At 42.9% G+C, this 15,579-nt stretch overlaps 1 protein-coding gene across 1 annotated transcript in view; it reads right to left on the bottom strand.

The window, feature by feature from the left end:
- Positions 1–15,579, bottom strand: part of kcnh1b (potassium voltage-gated channel, subfamily H (eag-related), member 1b) — a 60,837-nt gene that overhangs the window by 33,573 nt on the left and 11,685 nt on the right. The window contains exons 5-7 of the mRNA XM_040147171.1: positions 14,989–15,107; positions 8,406–8,798; positions 1,404–1,833 (exon numbers count right to left, since the gene is read on the bottom strand). Coding sequence (XP_040003105.1) covers positions 1,404–1,833; positions 8,406–8,798; positions 14,989–15,107 — 942 coding nt within the window. The remainder of the gene's footprint in view (positions 1–1,403; positions 1,834–8,405; positions 8,799–14,988; positions 15,108–15,579) is intronic.

Genomic DNA, 15,579 nt, shown 5'->3' with positions numbered 1-15,579 from the left:
GCTCTCACTACTCTTTCAGCCTCCTGAGGCTTCTGAGATGGAGGGAAGCTGCTCCAACCATATTTTCTTCATTTCAAATCTAAAGCTTCTGTGTCTTATAAGTATGGATTTCCATTTTAAAATTCTTTGATAAAACCCTCACATGATCGCAGGAATAAACTTTTACTTATTCTCTCCCCCCCTTTGTCCTTTATTGGCAGTGGTCTCAGCCCTGGGTGCAGAGCTGAAGAGTGTCTGTTCTGGGGAAGTAACATTGTATTTGGTCTGGGGAGGGAGGGGGAGTGACCTTTTTTTTTTTTTTTAATAAAAGTTTTCCAGTTAATGAAAAAACAAGGAACCTTGAGAGAAAGTTTCTGATGGTGGGAGAAACTGTAGAAAGCGAAGACAACAGGAAGCGGGTTTAAGAAAGACTCTGAAACATCTCCACTGCAAAGCTTCTGCTCACCACGATAAAAGAGCTCCATCACAGTGAATAAAAGAGTGTAACTACGACTACTTCAGCTGCTGGTGACACTGCAGCAGTGTCCTGTTCTGGAGTGAGACAAGTCAAACCCCATAGTCACTCTGGAAGTGAAGGAAAGAATGTAAACACAGTAACCGTGGGATATATCTATCTGTGACAGGACTCATCACTTATCTGTGAAAGTCCAGCTTTAGTGAATGGCTGCTGGAGAATGTGCAGCAGTTAGCAGCTAAGGAGCCAGATATTTCTACTGGTGGAGACCAAACCAGAGATAAAAAGGGGAGTGAATACTGGACTTGGACCCAGCAGGTAGACACAAACACCACCCCAATGGGAGGAGCGTGTTACTGTGTAGGTAGCTGGTTGCTAACATGTTAAGCACAGCTACTCTATAATCTGATAATATGTCAGATGTTTACAGAAAGTCACGCTGCCTTCGAGTGACAAAAAGACCTAAATAGATGAATGCAGCTTTAAATATGCCTTAAAGCTCGGAAATGCACTTAAAAAAAAATGTATTTAAGAATATTTAATTCATGGCATTTAAGTCACTCATTTGTTCTTGATGATGTCTAATTTTTACTCTTTTTTAATTTATATACTTTCTTTTAATACGATTACTGTCAGCTGACTGGTGCTGAATTCTTCGGTTCATTTTTTTGTCTTGTCGTCATTTATTTTCTTTGCATTTATATGTTTTTTCCCAAACCTGTTTTATATGTTGGTTTACTTTTTTTATCTTAAGCTGGGGGAGGTCCCCTCGATCTCTCCTGACATCTGTTTTCCTTCTGTTATCTGGTTTTATGCTTTTGTATACTGTGCAAATAAAACTAAAACACTTTCCTATTTGCAACATCACAGTAAGTGACAACACTGAGAACAGATGTTGTATACATCTGGCAGATATCAATAACTATGAAATGAAATGAGGGTGACTTACATCCGATCATCATCATGGCCACAGCGAAGATCTTCTCTCCGTCTGTGTTCGGTGCAATGTTTCCGAAGCCGATGCTGGTCAGACTGGTCATGGTGAAGTATAGCGAGGTGATGTAGACCGAGTCTTTGCTGGGCCCGCCCTCCCAGCGACCTGAGCCCGAGGCGTTGAATCTGTACGGCGTCCCCACCGTCTCTCCCAGCAGGTACAGCCAGCTGTCCATCCTCACGTCGTTGGTGTCCTCGTCGATCACCTCGTAGTCTCCGATGCTGTACCAGATGCAGGCCAGCCAATGGGCCGCCAGGCCGAACACGCACACCAGTAAAACCAGTACAGCAGCACCGTACTCAATGTAGTGATCCAGCTTCCTGGCGACCCGACCCAAACGCAGCAGACGGACCACTTTGAGAGAACTGAAGAGACTGCTGATCCCCTGGAGACGAAGGAGGAGGAGAAAAGAGATAAGGAAAGGAGGAGAGAAAGAGGAGAAGATGAAATAAAGGATTAGGAAACAAGACATGGAACATGGGGAGGAAAATGACGAGGAAAGAGAAGAGAATAGTTTCTTTTATCATTCAGATTTCGAGAGCGCCAAGACTACAGTGTAACCACCAGATTCCTGTCAGAAGAGAAAAGTTCCTGAAACCTTCGGGACACTAACAGCTCTTTTCCTCTGCGGGAACCTACCGACTGTAACTGAACTCGTAGCTGTTGTCCCTGGTTCTGCTGTTGTTTCCACTGGCCTCCACCCGGTTTTCAATCATTGTTTTCCTCTGTCAGGACCAAACGAACCGAACTTTGGGCATAAAAGACGCCTAAAACGCTGCACTAGACCCAAGATGATGATAACATTTGGGGGACAAAGTAAAAGGAACACATATAGTCCAACACAGCAGCCCTGAAGTAAACATAACCTCTGTAAAGCCGGTAATGGTTTACAGGACAGCAGGCTGATATGAACTAAATTATTACTGAATATGACAATATTTGCCAACATATGTAATACCGTAAGTTTAACAAACTGATTCAACTGTATTTTGATGTGACATAAAACACATTAGTTAAGTGTTACTCCAAATTGTGTTACAGATGTCTTTTAGACTGAGGGCTATTTGTGTGCAGAGTGGAAACTTTTATTGATGCTTTTATTTTGTAAACGCTTTTATTGATTGAAAATGCTGCACTGAGCTCGAAACACGCTGAACATCTGTGTCAGATTACCGACAGTTTCACGGCCCTTCTCCCTTCATCCCTTTTCTTCCTCGGGAGGAATCAAACAAACGTTTCACTCCTCGTAAAGTGTCGCTGTCTGCTGGTGTTTTTTTAAAAATCACATTTGGTGACAACACTCGATCATCAGGTGTCTTTACTCCGTCCTACTATGACCACCACAGACCACTAGTGGACACTGGACAGCTGCACTGCTCAGGTCATTGATTACCTGATCAGTTGATTGACTCCTTCTGGCTGGTCACTTGGTTGATTTATTGACTTGAGGAGAGCTCTAACTGGATCTGATCGGTCCGAAGATGTTTCATCTTCTGTGAGTCATGTAAAAGTTAATTACTCAAAAAATATCGTGCAGCGGAGCACTGAGCGGATTATTCCACTTTTTGTAATAATCACTTCTGATTGGTTGCACAGCTTGCCATGTTTCAGTTTGCTTATTTCTCCCTCTGTTAAAATGTGATGCCACTAATCATCTTGTCTTTCCCTGCAACCTGCCCCTTATGGTTTTTATGTTTCCCCGAAAACTTCCAAACCACTACGTTGTTTGAAGCCACTCATTTAAATTAAATGTCCAGCGGGGGGATTAAAGTTAGAAGAGGCAGGCCTGTGACTGGAAGGTGAACGTCTGAAATCCTGGAGCAGCAGGATAAAACTGGGCAGGGAAAGTGAACGAAGCAGCACTTGCCCCGCCCTCATTATCACCGCTGAGGTGCCCTTGAGCAAAGCCACCGGCCAACAGATCAGACTGCGGTCGCACTGAGCGGCTTCCAGGTGCGAATATCTGCACCCGACTGGCTAAAAAAAAAAAAACAGAACTTGGTTCTCAGTGAAATTTCCCTGAAGAAATAATGGTAAAAACCAGAATAGGGCCCCATTCAGACTGGATTTATTTCTCCAGGGGAGGTGCAGGGACTTTAACATCACCTGTGCTGGTCAGATCCTGTCTGAAGCGTATGTGGGTAAATTTTCAGCCCCACTCCAGTAATAATTACAGCCCCAGTAGCGTACGGTTTTTTTAAGTGGATCTCTGAGATTTTTCAGCTGTTTGTCCTTCAATTTTTCCTTTGTTTTTTATTTATTTATTTATTTTTTTCATTTGAAAATGAAAAATGTTTTTGTTAATCTGATAGATGGAAACATGCTAACACCAACATATAGTCTATCCGGGCACCAATATGACGACAGAGAGCGATCAGAAGAACAAGACCCCATAAAAGCTCATAAAATATGCCGTCGTCATGTCAGCCACAGGGGCTACTGTTCCCTTTTGAGCCCAGTTTTTTTAAGCCTATATTTATTTACATTTTGACAGGTTGGCACCATTAAAAAATGCCGAATTAGGTGTTAGCAGTTCCTGTTTGCTGTGTACCAGTGAACGTACAGACAGCTGTCACTGCATTACTCTGGTACTGAAGAAAACTTAAAAACCTGATGATTCTCAGGCAAGTTCTGAAGCTTCTTTTTTTCCTGTGACTTCTAAGCCCGTTTATGGAGGTTTGTTCTGGATGGACATCAGATATAATAATATCTTTGGGAAATGTAAGCCCCACTGAATGATATCAACATGAGCTCAGATCAGATTTGAGTTGTGATTTGGCTTCGTCCTGCTGAATGTCCCTGTCTATTACCAACCATTTCCTGCTATTTCCCGATGGTTAAGATGTCGTCTGGATAGATGAGTTAAATTATCGTGGAGAACATTGAACATGTTATTCCCTCCCCCTGTCATGTTCGTAGGCATTTGGTCATAAACCAAAAAAGCAGAAGTTTTGGCCTGATGATGGCGCTAGAAATCAGAGGATCATCGAAGTCAGTCGGATTCATTCATCTTGGCGCCATGAACATCTGTATGAAACTTCACTGCAATCTGTGCGGTTGTCGCGGAGATAGTTGTTTTAGTCTGGGCCCAAGTGGTGGACTGACCGAGTCTGCTGACCCTAAAGCTGTTTCTAGCACGGCTTTAAAAAAAGAAAAGAAACATTTACAATTTCATATGATTATGTGTGATTACGTGTGATTATCTGAAAATAATGCATACCCTCCAGCCAATCACAAAACCAGTTTACACAATAAAACACGCTGTATAACCCTGTTACGTAATAATCCTTACGGATTCTTGAGTTCGGCGTTTGTATCTTTCACAGAGTCTCAGATCCTCTTCTCGACTCTCCATCACTGCTTTTAAAGTCAGGATGGATGAACTCCGTATGAAACATGTATGAAACACGCAGCAGCTGCGGCCGCTCTGCCACCTACAGACACACATCCTCTGCGTGTTCGACTCGTGTTTCACATCACTGCAGCCTCTCATCAGAGCACTCAGCTGCGTCTCCAGCTCCTCTCGTCAACAACACTGTTTCCTCACTGGGGGAGCTCCCAGAATGCACTGTTCCCCCATTAGCAGCCGTCGCCGCCGGCGCTGAGACACACTGAGCCTGGACGCCGCGGCTGAGGGGAGAACGAAAAGGTTGATTTCACCCTGATGGGCTGAGGCGAGGGGTTAGATCCCCCGACGCTTCATCTCCCTTCACTCAACAACTTTGTTTTTCTCTCCTCTCTGGAAGCCAACGCTGGACTTTTTGTTTTCCAGTGATCACACAATTATCATCTAATGATCGTGACATAACAAGGTTTGTTTTCCTGTTATGACAAAAATCATTTTTCTGTGCTAATGAAAAAGAACGTATTGATATGAAGCCGAGAGCCATCATGGCTGGCTCTTTTCTTTTACGCTGGGATCACTAATTATTTGGATTCACGAACACGACAATTAGTTCGGTGAACTTCACGGGCCTCCCCAGGCACCAGACCTGGATCCAGCAGAACTCCCTTGGGATGTGGTAGAACAGATTGGCAGCATGAATGTGCGGCTGACAAATCGGCAGAAATGATGCGACGCGACCGTGTCAGCGTGGACCAGAATCTCAGAGGGAAGTTTCCCACATTTTGTTTAACGCTGCGAAGGATTCATGCCGGCCACTGTAAATTATACCTATTTCATATCCTATGAAAACGGTCTGACGTGAATTCTGAGGATTATGCACAGTAGCCAAGACATGGTTTTACAATGACATGCTGTTGCTGTTGAGTTGATTGACCAGCTTAATTTAAATCACAACCACTCAGGCAAAGAAGGAAAATACAGTATGTTTTTGAGGTCATAGGAGTAAAAGGGGGCAATGAACTGAAGTTGGGTTGTTGGTCTCAAAGAAACAAAACAACACCTTCAGACTGTTTGATTCCTCCTGGAGACCTAATGGAAAATTCTACAAAAAGATAAAGACATGAGGCGACAAATTTTTATTTGATTTCGTTTTAGTGTGTGAGGTGTGCTGAGGCGGACTGACCCTTTACTTTCATTTATGTGCGAGGTTAGCCCACTTCGGACCGTGTGGTGCTCTTCGTGTAGTCGGTGGATGAGCCGAGCGTCTGATTCTGGATGACATCGGCCATCTTTAAACAGATCTGTAACAGACTCCTGTGCTCCGAGGGGTCGTTTTACAGCAGCTTAAGATAAAGTGGATTATTCTGTTCAAAGAGGATTCCCCCTCCGCCTTTTCTACCATCCACTCTGAATGAAACATTTGAGTGACGGGCCAGGCTGTAGAGATTTATCCGTTTCGACTGATTTAAAAGATACGCTTGTTGCTAAACTGGAGGTTTAGCATTTTCGACACGTCGGCTCTGATGTCCCCCGTCCTGACCTTTCTCTCTGCTTCTACAGGAGGTAATTACATGCTGCAAAGTCACGGGATGAATGTAAAACAGTCCACTCCATCATCTTGATTAGACTCACAGCGGCCACATCCTGCAGTCGCGTTGCATCATCTTTAATTTCATGCGTCGGCTGGATGGCTGCTGCGGGTCACATGCGACGGCGAAGGACTGCGTTCACCTCGCAGCACAGAGCCGAGGTCTCTGTGCTGCGAGGTGATTTACATTACTGTCGTTTTACAAAGCTCAGTACTCAGTGTGAAATTGCTTCCTCGCAGGCAGCTGTTGGTTCAACATCCACGTCGGTATGGAAGTATGAAAATCCACCTGCAGAGACTGAAACTTGCTGCAGTGAGATCATCTATCGCAGTCAACGTTCAGGGTCAGATTTTCTGAGCCAAACCAAAACGAGTCAGTCTGAAAACACTTGTCTGATTTTAATCCTGCACCGCTGCAGTGAATCTAAATTCACGCCAGCTAACGAAGACCTTAAACACAGTGAGGTGCTCAGCTGAAATACTGATCGAAGGAATCGATAAATTTGTACTGTTTCGCTTTTCAGAACCAGAATCTGACTCCGCTCTGCCTGCCACGGTTAAATAATGCTGTCGGTTCAACGAAAAAGGTCAGTGACTGAATCAAAAAAAAAATTCAAATAGGAGCGAAACATGAGCAGGAAGCCTGCAGGAAATTCCCAGACTTTCCTCTGACAAACCTGCTGCTCCTGCAGGGCCCATTGGATAAATGTGTATATGTCACAGCTTCCTCCTCTCCCCGCCCACTGGAGCACGGTCATTTCTCTATATGCACCTCGCTACTGTTTGCATTATGTGGTTAGATTCTGAACTTTATTCAATTGTACCTTCTGTGCGCAGTCCCAGTACAGTTCAATCTGATCTAACGAGCGATTTAGAATCAAATCACTGTTTGTCTCCTGCCGATAGAAATAAGGATCCTCTACCACGCTGATGAAGTCTTTTCCTGCCCCAACACACGTTCAGAAATCTGAAACCTTCCAAACGTAGTTTATAAAATGGTCAAGTGTGTCAAGTAATGTAAAGTGCATATGATTTGCAGTAAATGGGCAAAAACGTGCAGTTAAACTGGTGTGTTCCCCCCGAGCCATCACCACTCCAGTGTGGATCTGGACAAAATCGCAAACAGTCAAGAAAAACAGACCACACACACACACACACACACACGCACACACGCACACACGCACACGCACACACACACACACACACACACACACACACACACACACACACACACACACACACACACACACACACACACACACACACACTCACAGCCGTGGACTCAGGAGAGAGCAGTCTCTCTCAATATTCTCAGGACCTTTGGGAAGACTGCAAGACAGAGGACTGGGTGGACACACACACACACACACACACACACACACACACACACACACACACACACCACACACACACACACTCACAGCTCATTCAGGATCATGCAGTAACTCTGTCCTCTTGGGAGGGACCTTTTGGTGAGAAGAGACCAGACAACAGGGTGCAGGAAGCCTTTTTACACACTAGTTGAGAAATCTATGACTCGTGCTGAAGCTCCTCAGATGATTCCCTTATAGGCTGAAATATCAATAACAAAGACTGATGGATCACATCAAATGTTTCAGTCATGTTTTGTTTTTTTCATTCTTATGAAAAATAATGAAGTCATGTGATATGATGATTCGAAGATTTCACAGGATTTGCGCAAAGTGAATTTTACTCAGTATTTTGATTTGATCTGGTCTAAAATAACAGCAGTTGAAAATCACAGTCCTATAATATTAATGTCATTATCGGAAAGTCAACTGAATAAACTGAATCCCTTTGGATTTTTAGACTGTTGATCGGACTTCTGTGTGAATGACCGCTCCGGTGTTTGCCATGGGCATCAACCGACGCACATCAAATGGCTCGATGCTCAGCGATGCGGCCGGCGCGTACCGCGCGTTAGCTCTGCTTACTTCCTCACGTTGTTTAAGGGAGCCGTGGTTCTGTGGCATATCTAACAGACTGATAAAACGCCACTGACCTCGTCGACGTTCTCGAAGGCGTTGATGACATCATAAGGCAAGCAGGACAGCAGGTCGATGACGAACCAGGTCTTGACGTAGTTCATGCGGATGAGTTTTGGGTCGGAGATGACCTCTCCTGCGGGGCCAACGAAGGTGGTGTGGAAGTTGAGGACGATGTCGACGAGGAAGATGACGTCCACGATGCTGTCCACCACCAGCCAGGTGACGTTGTTCTGCTTGGTCTTGAAGGAGACGTTGTAGGGCACCATGATGGCGGTGTAAAAGGTGAGGATGAGGATGACCCAGTCCCACGTGGTCTTGAAGAGGCAGTAGTGCAGGATGATGTGTGGCGGCGTCTTCGGGGTTTCCTGTTTGTACTGAGGCAAGATCTCTGAACCAAGCTGGAGAACCTGAGACACAGGACAAAATACAATACACAGAGCGTTAGGCTGCAGGTCTTTGTTTCAACACAGGGGACAGAGTCATCCTATCTACAGGATGTGACCAAATCCCCATGGAGGTAACGCTCTTCACAGTCCTCATGTATAAATAAATTCATTAAGTTACATTTTCACCAAAATCGGCCACAGCCTCAGATCTGAAGTATTCAACTCGTCCTCATTCCTAAACAGCAAAACCAGTAGTTTGTGATTGTTTTCCCAAACAACACGAGGTTTACAAAAACGTTTCATATGACGTTTTTGGATCCATCGTGTGAGCTTTGACTGCAGCTCTTTTAGTGACCTCGTCTTGCTGTGTCCTCTTCTTCTGCGGTGGTTTAATGGCAGTGGCTGGAGAATCGGCTCCACCAACCAACTCCTGATAGTCACGTAACAGTAGTGGATAGAAAAATGCATCAATTCGCATTTTCTTGGGCAGATTTTCTCAAAATTCAGTTTAAATTTGTGCTACATTTGGATAAAAAGGTGACTGATGTTCCTAGGAAGTAAAGTTGGAAGCAGCAGGACAACAGTTGTTATTCGCACGACCACAAGAGGCAACTCCAACAAAAACGTATCTAGGTCATTTTAAGTGTTTCAACAAAAAAAACGATGTGTCGTTTTTTAGGTGAGGACCGTCTCAAAATATTGGAGAGCACCAACTTGTAGAAGATGGTGGATTTTTGCTCTGGTAAAACAATATAAACAAGAGTGAAGAGTCACGCTAGCATTTCTGCGAGGCTGTACTGAGGTATAGTGGTGCTTTAAATGCTAAAGTCATTAGGTTTAACATGCTCCCAGTGACAATGCTAACATTTACTAATTAGTGCTAAACAGAGCGATAGAGTCTGATGGGAATGTCATTAGTTCTGCAAGCATTCGGTCATGGAGCATATTAAAAGTTTGCTCCGACGATGGCGCTAGATGAAAAGTCACAGGATCACCAACGTTATTACAGTTCATCCTGAGGGGAACATGAATGTCTGTGGTTGCTCTGTGTCTGTGCTTTTATCATTTTATCCATTTATACCATTTATTTTCTCCGATGATTAAAATAAAATTAAGTTAAGTTAAATCAAACAAATTAAAGTTGAAAATGGGAAAACCAGCTACTCATTCAACAAATTAAATAAAATTCATGCACAGCTGCTGAAAATGTAGGAAAAGAACATTTTATTTTCCTAAAATTCTGTCACTTAACTGCGTGTATGAAATCAGTAAATAAACTTGCTTTCTTTTTATAAAACACTGTAAAATAAAATGTTTTAATATGACCAGAGTCCTAATGGAGAGTACAACAAACAGCATCACCCCAGTGAACCACCCTAATAAAACTAATTCATTAGTCCCAACACTAATTATCTTTCTGCAGTTAATGGAAGGATTAGTCACAGCTAATTACAGCTGAAGAACGTATCGGCAACATGAAGCCTGCCGGCATCGTGCTGATGTTTGGGGGAAAACTGATAAAGTACGATTAACAAATCTTATTTTTTTATTATGTTGACCATGAACTTTAAAGGGACAAAACAGGAGTGTGTGTTAAACAACAAGCCAAGAGGATGTATGGTTTTATTTTAAGTGATTTTAATGGAACCGGGATGTTCTTTTAAGATCAAAATGTTTTTGCCATAGAGAATTATTTTACACAAAGCCCCATAAAACCAATTTTCAGCAGCCTTGCCAACTTGTTTACTGGTACTGTGAGTTGATGATCAGTGAAGAAGAACAGAACACAACTGAACTTAATAATCAATAATTAAAACTCTCTAGTGAAAGGTCCAAACACAGTAAAGCCTGTCAACCAACCTGTCGTGTTTGATTATCAGTTTACCTTTCTTTAGTTTTGACAAAGTGATTATGATTTGAATGCAAAAATCTTTAAATGTAAAAATTATGATTAGAGAAACAAACTAAATAAAGATTGTATCATGCCAAACTCTCAAAATATGACACTGTGCCTTCATGAGAAAATAACTTCTAACTAATGGGATTCTGAAAACCACATTTACAGATCCCTGAGATATAAATTACTAATTTCTAATTTCTTTACTACAGTTATTAGATTTATTATAGTTATTATCACAGGGTTTCCCCTCAGATTCATTAGTGTGTGGGTCTGTTGTCCAGCTCAACACTTCCAGCAGCTCCGTTCAGACTCCCTGACTGGAAAAAATACTGTGTAAGATTGTGAGGACTGGACACAGCTCAGTGCTACTCAAAGGACAACAAACATACAGTCACTGCCAATAATCAGTGCTGAAATGTGTCCATTGTTTTCCATTTTTTAACAGCGTTGTGAAACCCTCAGCTGGTGGTGGTGCTACCCCCCGTCAGTCACATGACCGTCACCTTTCGGGTCGTAACGGTCCCTCGAGATTCTCCCTCCGAAATCGCTCCCTTTTCCCTTCCTATGAAACCTTCTCTCTGCACTTGGAGTGTACACAACATTTATCCCATCAAACGTGATCTGGGTCCAGCTGAATTACATAAAAACCACACTGGATTTCAGTAGCTTGTGGGGTCGCAGTGGTTAAAAGAGAGACGTCGTGGTTCAGAGGTGTCCATCTGGATGTCAGTTGGAAAAAAAGAAAAAGAAAAGAAAAATTCAAGAGTGCTTATTCCTTTCTCCCTCCTCCTCCAACTCAGATCCAAGAACAGGGGTGAGGTAGGTGAGAATGGAGCTGAGCAGTCCAGAGATTCTCCAGAGCCTCCTAGCTAACGAGTCACTTTCACTTTTGTGTGATCCAATCTGCCTTTTCACTGCAACTACAGTTCCTCCTCTTTTTAATATTCCAGATATTAAGATATTTCTGAACCTCAAATCAATGAAAGATGAAATGCTTCTGAGCTTTTTAAGGATCCACAGGAGCTCTGGTGAGCCATGGATGAATGAGGAGTACTCAGGAAGAAAAAGGGGCCAACGTTCATGTTTAAAAACAGGGTGGTTGGCTCAGGAAGCAAAACCCATTGAACCACTGAAAGCAGGCTATTAGTAAACAACAGGAACTACTTCCATCTATCAGCCCATCCAAACACTCTGCTCTGCCAAATAACAGGAAGACAGAGGACGTCAGAGGTACTAAAAGCTGTTGATGCTGTTGGCTTTGTTTCAGATCAATTTCAAAGGAGTTCATCAAAAGCACTTCTTATCTCATAAGAGAAACAAAAAGAGCAATATTCAGCTCAGTCTTTTTGTACCGTTACATCAGCTCTGTCTTGTGTCATTCTGTATTAAACCTCATTACTTTTACTGGTCAGTTGATTTCTGCCATCGTCGGAGTAATAAGTGCCGTCATTTACAATCTATCAAGTTCAGGCCTGTGCTCAGCTCCTGGCAGCTGGAGTGGATCATCTGTTATAAAGTCTAAAACAAATGGAAAGCTGCTCAGATGGAACCCATGTACCACAGGACACAGGGGAGGGCACCTACAGGGAGATTCTGCCGGTGCTGTTCACTTCTGGACGTCTGGATTCATGGTCTCTTATTGAATAACCCTCTCTCTGTATCGGTCCAAAGGTCTTATGAAAGGAGAGAAGACTTTCTCAGAGACATTACAAGAGAGGAGACAAACCACTTAAAGCATTTTGAATAGAAAAGTCCTTAACGCCAAAGATGGCAGTTGTGTGACACGTATCCCCACCGTTTCCCCCCAAAAGCCAATCGTCTGCTTTATAACAGCCGGATGGGAAACATATCCAGCCAACCGTGTTGGCGCGCTGACGCAAGCGAAACCTTGTGCATGCGTAGTAGAAGTATAACCTGTGGGAAAAAGCGTTATATTGGGGCAGAGTCACTGAACTTTTCAAGCAGTTTTTAATCAGATTTGACTGGTGATTCTATACGTGCAGTTTTTTTATGTCCATGTGACCACTGAAAGTGAAGTTACGTGTCTCTCCCCGTTCATTTAGATAGGGGCCCGGTCTTACTAGCCTGAAATAAGTGCCCAGGGATTGCAAAGATGGCTGCCAAGTGGGGGGACTTGGATTTCATTTCAACAAGGCAGGAGGAGAAAGTACTGTATCTTCACACTACCCAACAATATTTACTCACTCGTGTAGTTAAGTAACTAGGTTACAGTTGGTTTTCTGCTCTGATCTGATTTCTTAAACAGTCGTGCAAGCGAAAAACCGAGCTTCTGTATTCGGGGTACGGAATTAGAGAAACATGACTTCCACAGCTAGATTTCTCCTGGAGAAAGATCATTTAAATAAGCCCCGTTTGCACATAACCACGTTTCTAACAGCAGGTTGACACATGAGCATGTGCTTCAAACAGATAAAGTATCACTGTGACAACAGAGCAACCGGATGAAAGTCAAGATCATCAAATGTAGAGATGCAGCTTAAAATCGAAAATAATTTATGAATTCAAAGTCCAACTAAAACTGAAACCAGTGCGGGGTCATATAAACAATATGAATCTGATCGTGATGGAAACGTGTATTGCTTGACAACGTAGTAGAGACCAATCGCATCACAGAAGCAAAGTTATGCCTACCCAGTCATAATGCAGCGCAGTGAAAAGCTCACTCACCCAAGCATGCAAATCAGGGTTGGTTGTGACAAGGTCCACATAATGTTGCTTTGATCAGGAGTCAGACAGACGGGAAAGACAAGCACTCCTTCATAAAAGACTTTTTTATGTTGGCACAGAAAGAAACAGCTCAACAGTCACAACAACCTGAAACCTGAGGACATGCTGGGGGTAAACGAGGTAACAAGACAAGACATGAGTGGTGTGGAGAGACTATGGCTGCTTAAGCCACAGAAAGGATGAGACAGCCCCAAACAGGACTACTTCAAGTCGGACACAAAACAGACTGATGATATACACTCAGTTACCTGTTCATTTGGAACACCTAGCTAGAACTCTATTGATTTATACAGAGAGGTGTTTTATTATTTAGCTTTTCCCTTAATAGATGTAAACTGAGTGGACAATATAACAGAAACACCTGTCAGTATAACACAATGTGGTTCAACGGCAGCCCAAACTACATTCTCCAAAATAACCATAAAGTTGAATCAACAACTCTGTAAAACATCTGACACAAACTGAACATTTTGACCTTCACAAAAGAGGATGCAGGACTGTTGTATTAGACTGCATTAGTCTTAGCTAGCTGTTCTTAATGAACCTCCAATATATATATGTATATTGTTATGTCTGCTAAACATCCGTCCGAGTTAAGACAGGATCATCATAAAGCACACAGAGTGGAAGCGAACAGCCTCAAACACCATCAGTGAGACCTATTCCCTTAAACAAGTGGCAAAGAGAGATTGTGAGAGTGAGTGGTGGCGTTTTACAGGACTTTCTAATAATCTTTCCCCCTCGTGTTTAACAAGCGAGGTGGGAAAAACATTAGAAACACCTCTAAATGTACGTCATGTCATCCTGTTAAAGACCACTGCAAACTACAACCTCAATAATAAACATACTTAAATGAATACCTCTCTGACAGTGTCAATCCAATCTGAACATTATCGTCTGTGTAAAGGGGAGGAACTTGGTTTCTTGTGTGTGAACACACTGACTGGTCTGTCACACAACAACAGGCATTGGCTAGGGGCAGCTGTCATTTTAAGTAGGTGTTCAATATGATAGTCAGTTCCCTCCTTTGCCCTCTGGATCCACACACTATTGAACGATAGTAGTTATATAGTAGGTACTGGACGGTCATTGGTTTTTGCTTTCAGCTCCCAAAGCAGAAACAGCTGGAATTTGTCCAGAAATGTTTTTGCATTTATGCCTTGGTATTCACCAAAATCAGTTTCTCAATACATGTACATGTGAGGCATAAAATGCACCATGAAGTTTCAGAACAATGCATCATTTGAGACCTGTAACACTTGAATCATGAGATTCAGGATTTGTCACTATTTAAACACTGCCCGCAGTTCTCTGGTTATCCAAAAACATCCATCAGGCTCATCTAATTCTCAGTTGATGTTAACTGGACTTAAATCTTATGCTTTAAAACTGAGCTCACAAGATGTAGTAGTGGCTTTGAAAGACTAGGTTTTACCTTATCAAACAGTATAGATAATTTCTCCTCCACCAGGTGATGTGTCTTATGGAAAGATACGTCCCATTTTTCTCTACCAGGTGAAGGTTTTAATGTAAACGGAAAGAACTTTCGTGAAATGATGTTACCTCTGCCAACCGTGAGTGCTTATGGACGTTTTCTCCTTTATGGACAGCTGGGGCGAGCTGCTGCAGAACTCCTCGACTGCTGGTCAATGCACGAGTCAGACGGGCAAATTTACCCCAACCTGCCGAAAACACAGAGCAGCAGCATCATCGGACTGAAACCTCGATGAAACATCAGTAAACTAGAAGGGCACTCAGTAGAGCGCAGGCCTCCGCCAAGGTGAATGTCAAACAACATACACCAGACTTCAGAGAAAAAAACATTCAAATTCATAGTAAATTATCTGGATCTGCCCCAAAATGTAATGGGGTCTTCCCTGGCCCATGCCCCATCCCTCCACCACGTTTGGTGCAAATCGGTTCAGTAGTTTGCGAAATTCTGCCGACAAACAAACAAACCAACAAACAAAGCAACAGACAGATATGGGTGAAAACATAACATCCTTGTTCTGTTTTCTTTATACCTGCTCCTACTGGGAAACATTATTAGTCAGCATGACGTCAAATACCACTGTTACGCAGATGATACACCACTGTATACATCTGTTTTGCCAGACAACCCCTGTTCTTTGAATGCTCTTATCTTAATGCTGT

This window comes from Xiphias gladius, chromosome 15, assembly GCF_016859285.1.
Source record: "Xiphias gladius isolate SHS-SW01 ecotype Sanya breed wild chromosome 15, ASM1685928v1, whole genome shotgun sequence".
NCBI lineage: Eukaryota > Metazoa > Chordata > Actinopteri > Istiophoriformes > Xiphiidae > Xiphias > Xiphias gladius.
Note: the sequence above shows the minus strand (reverse complement) of the source record. Positions and strands in the feature narration are given on the sequence as shown.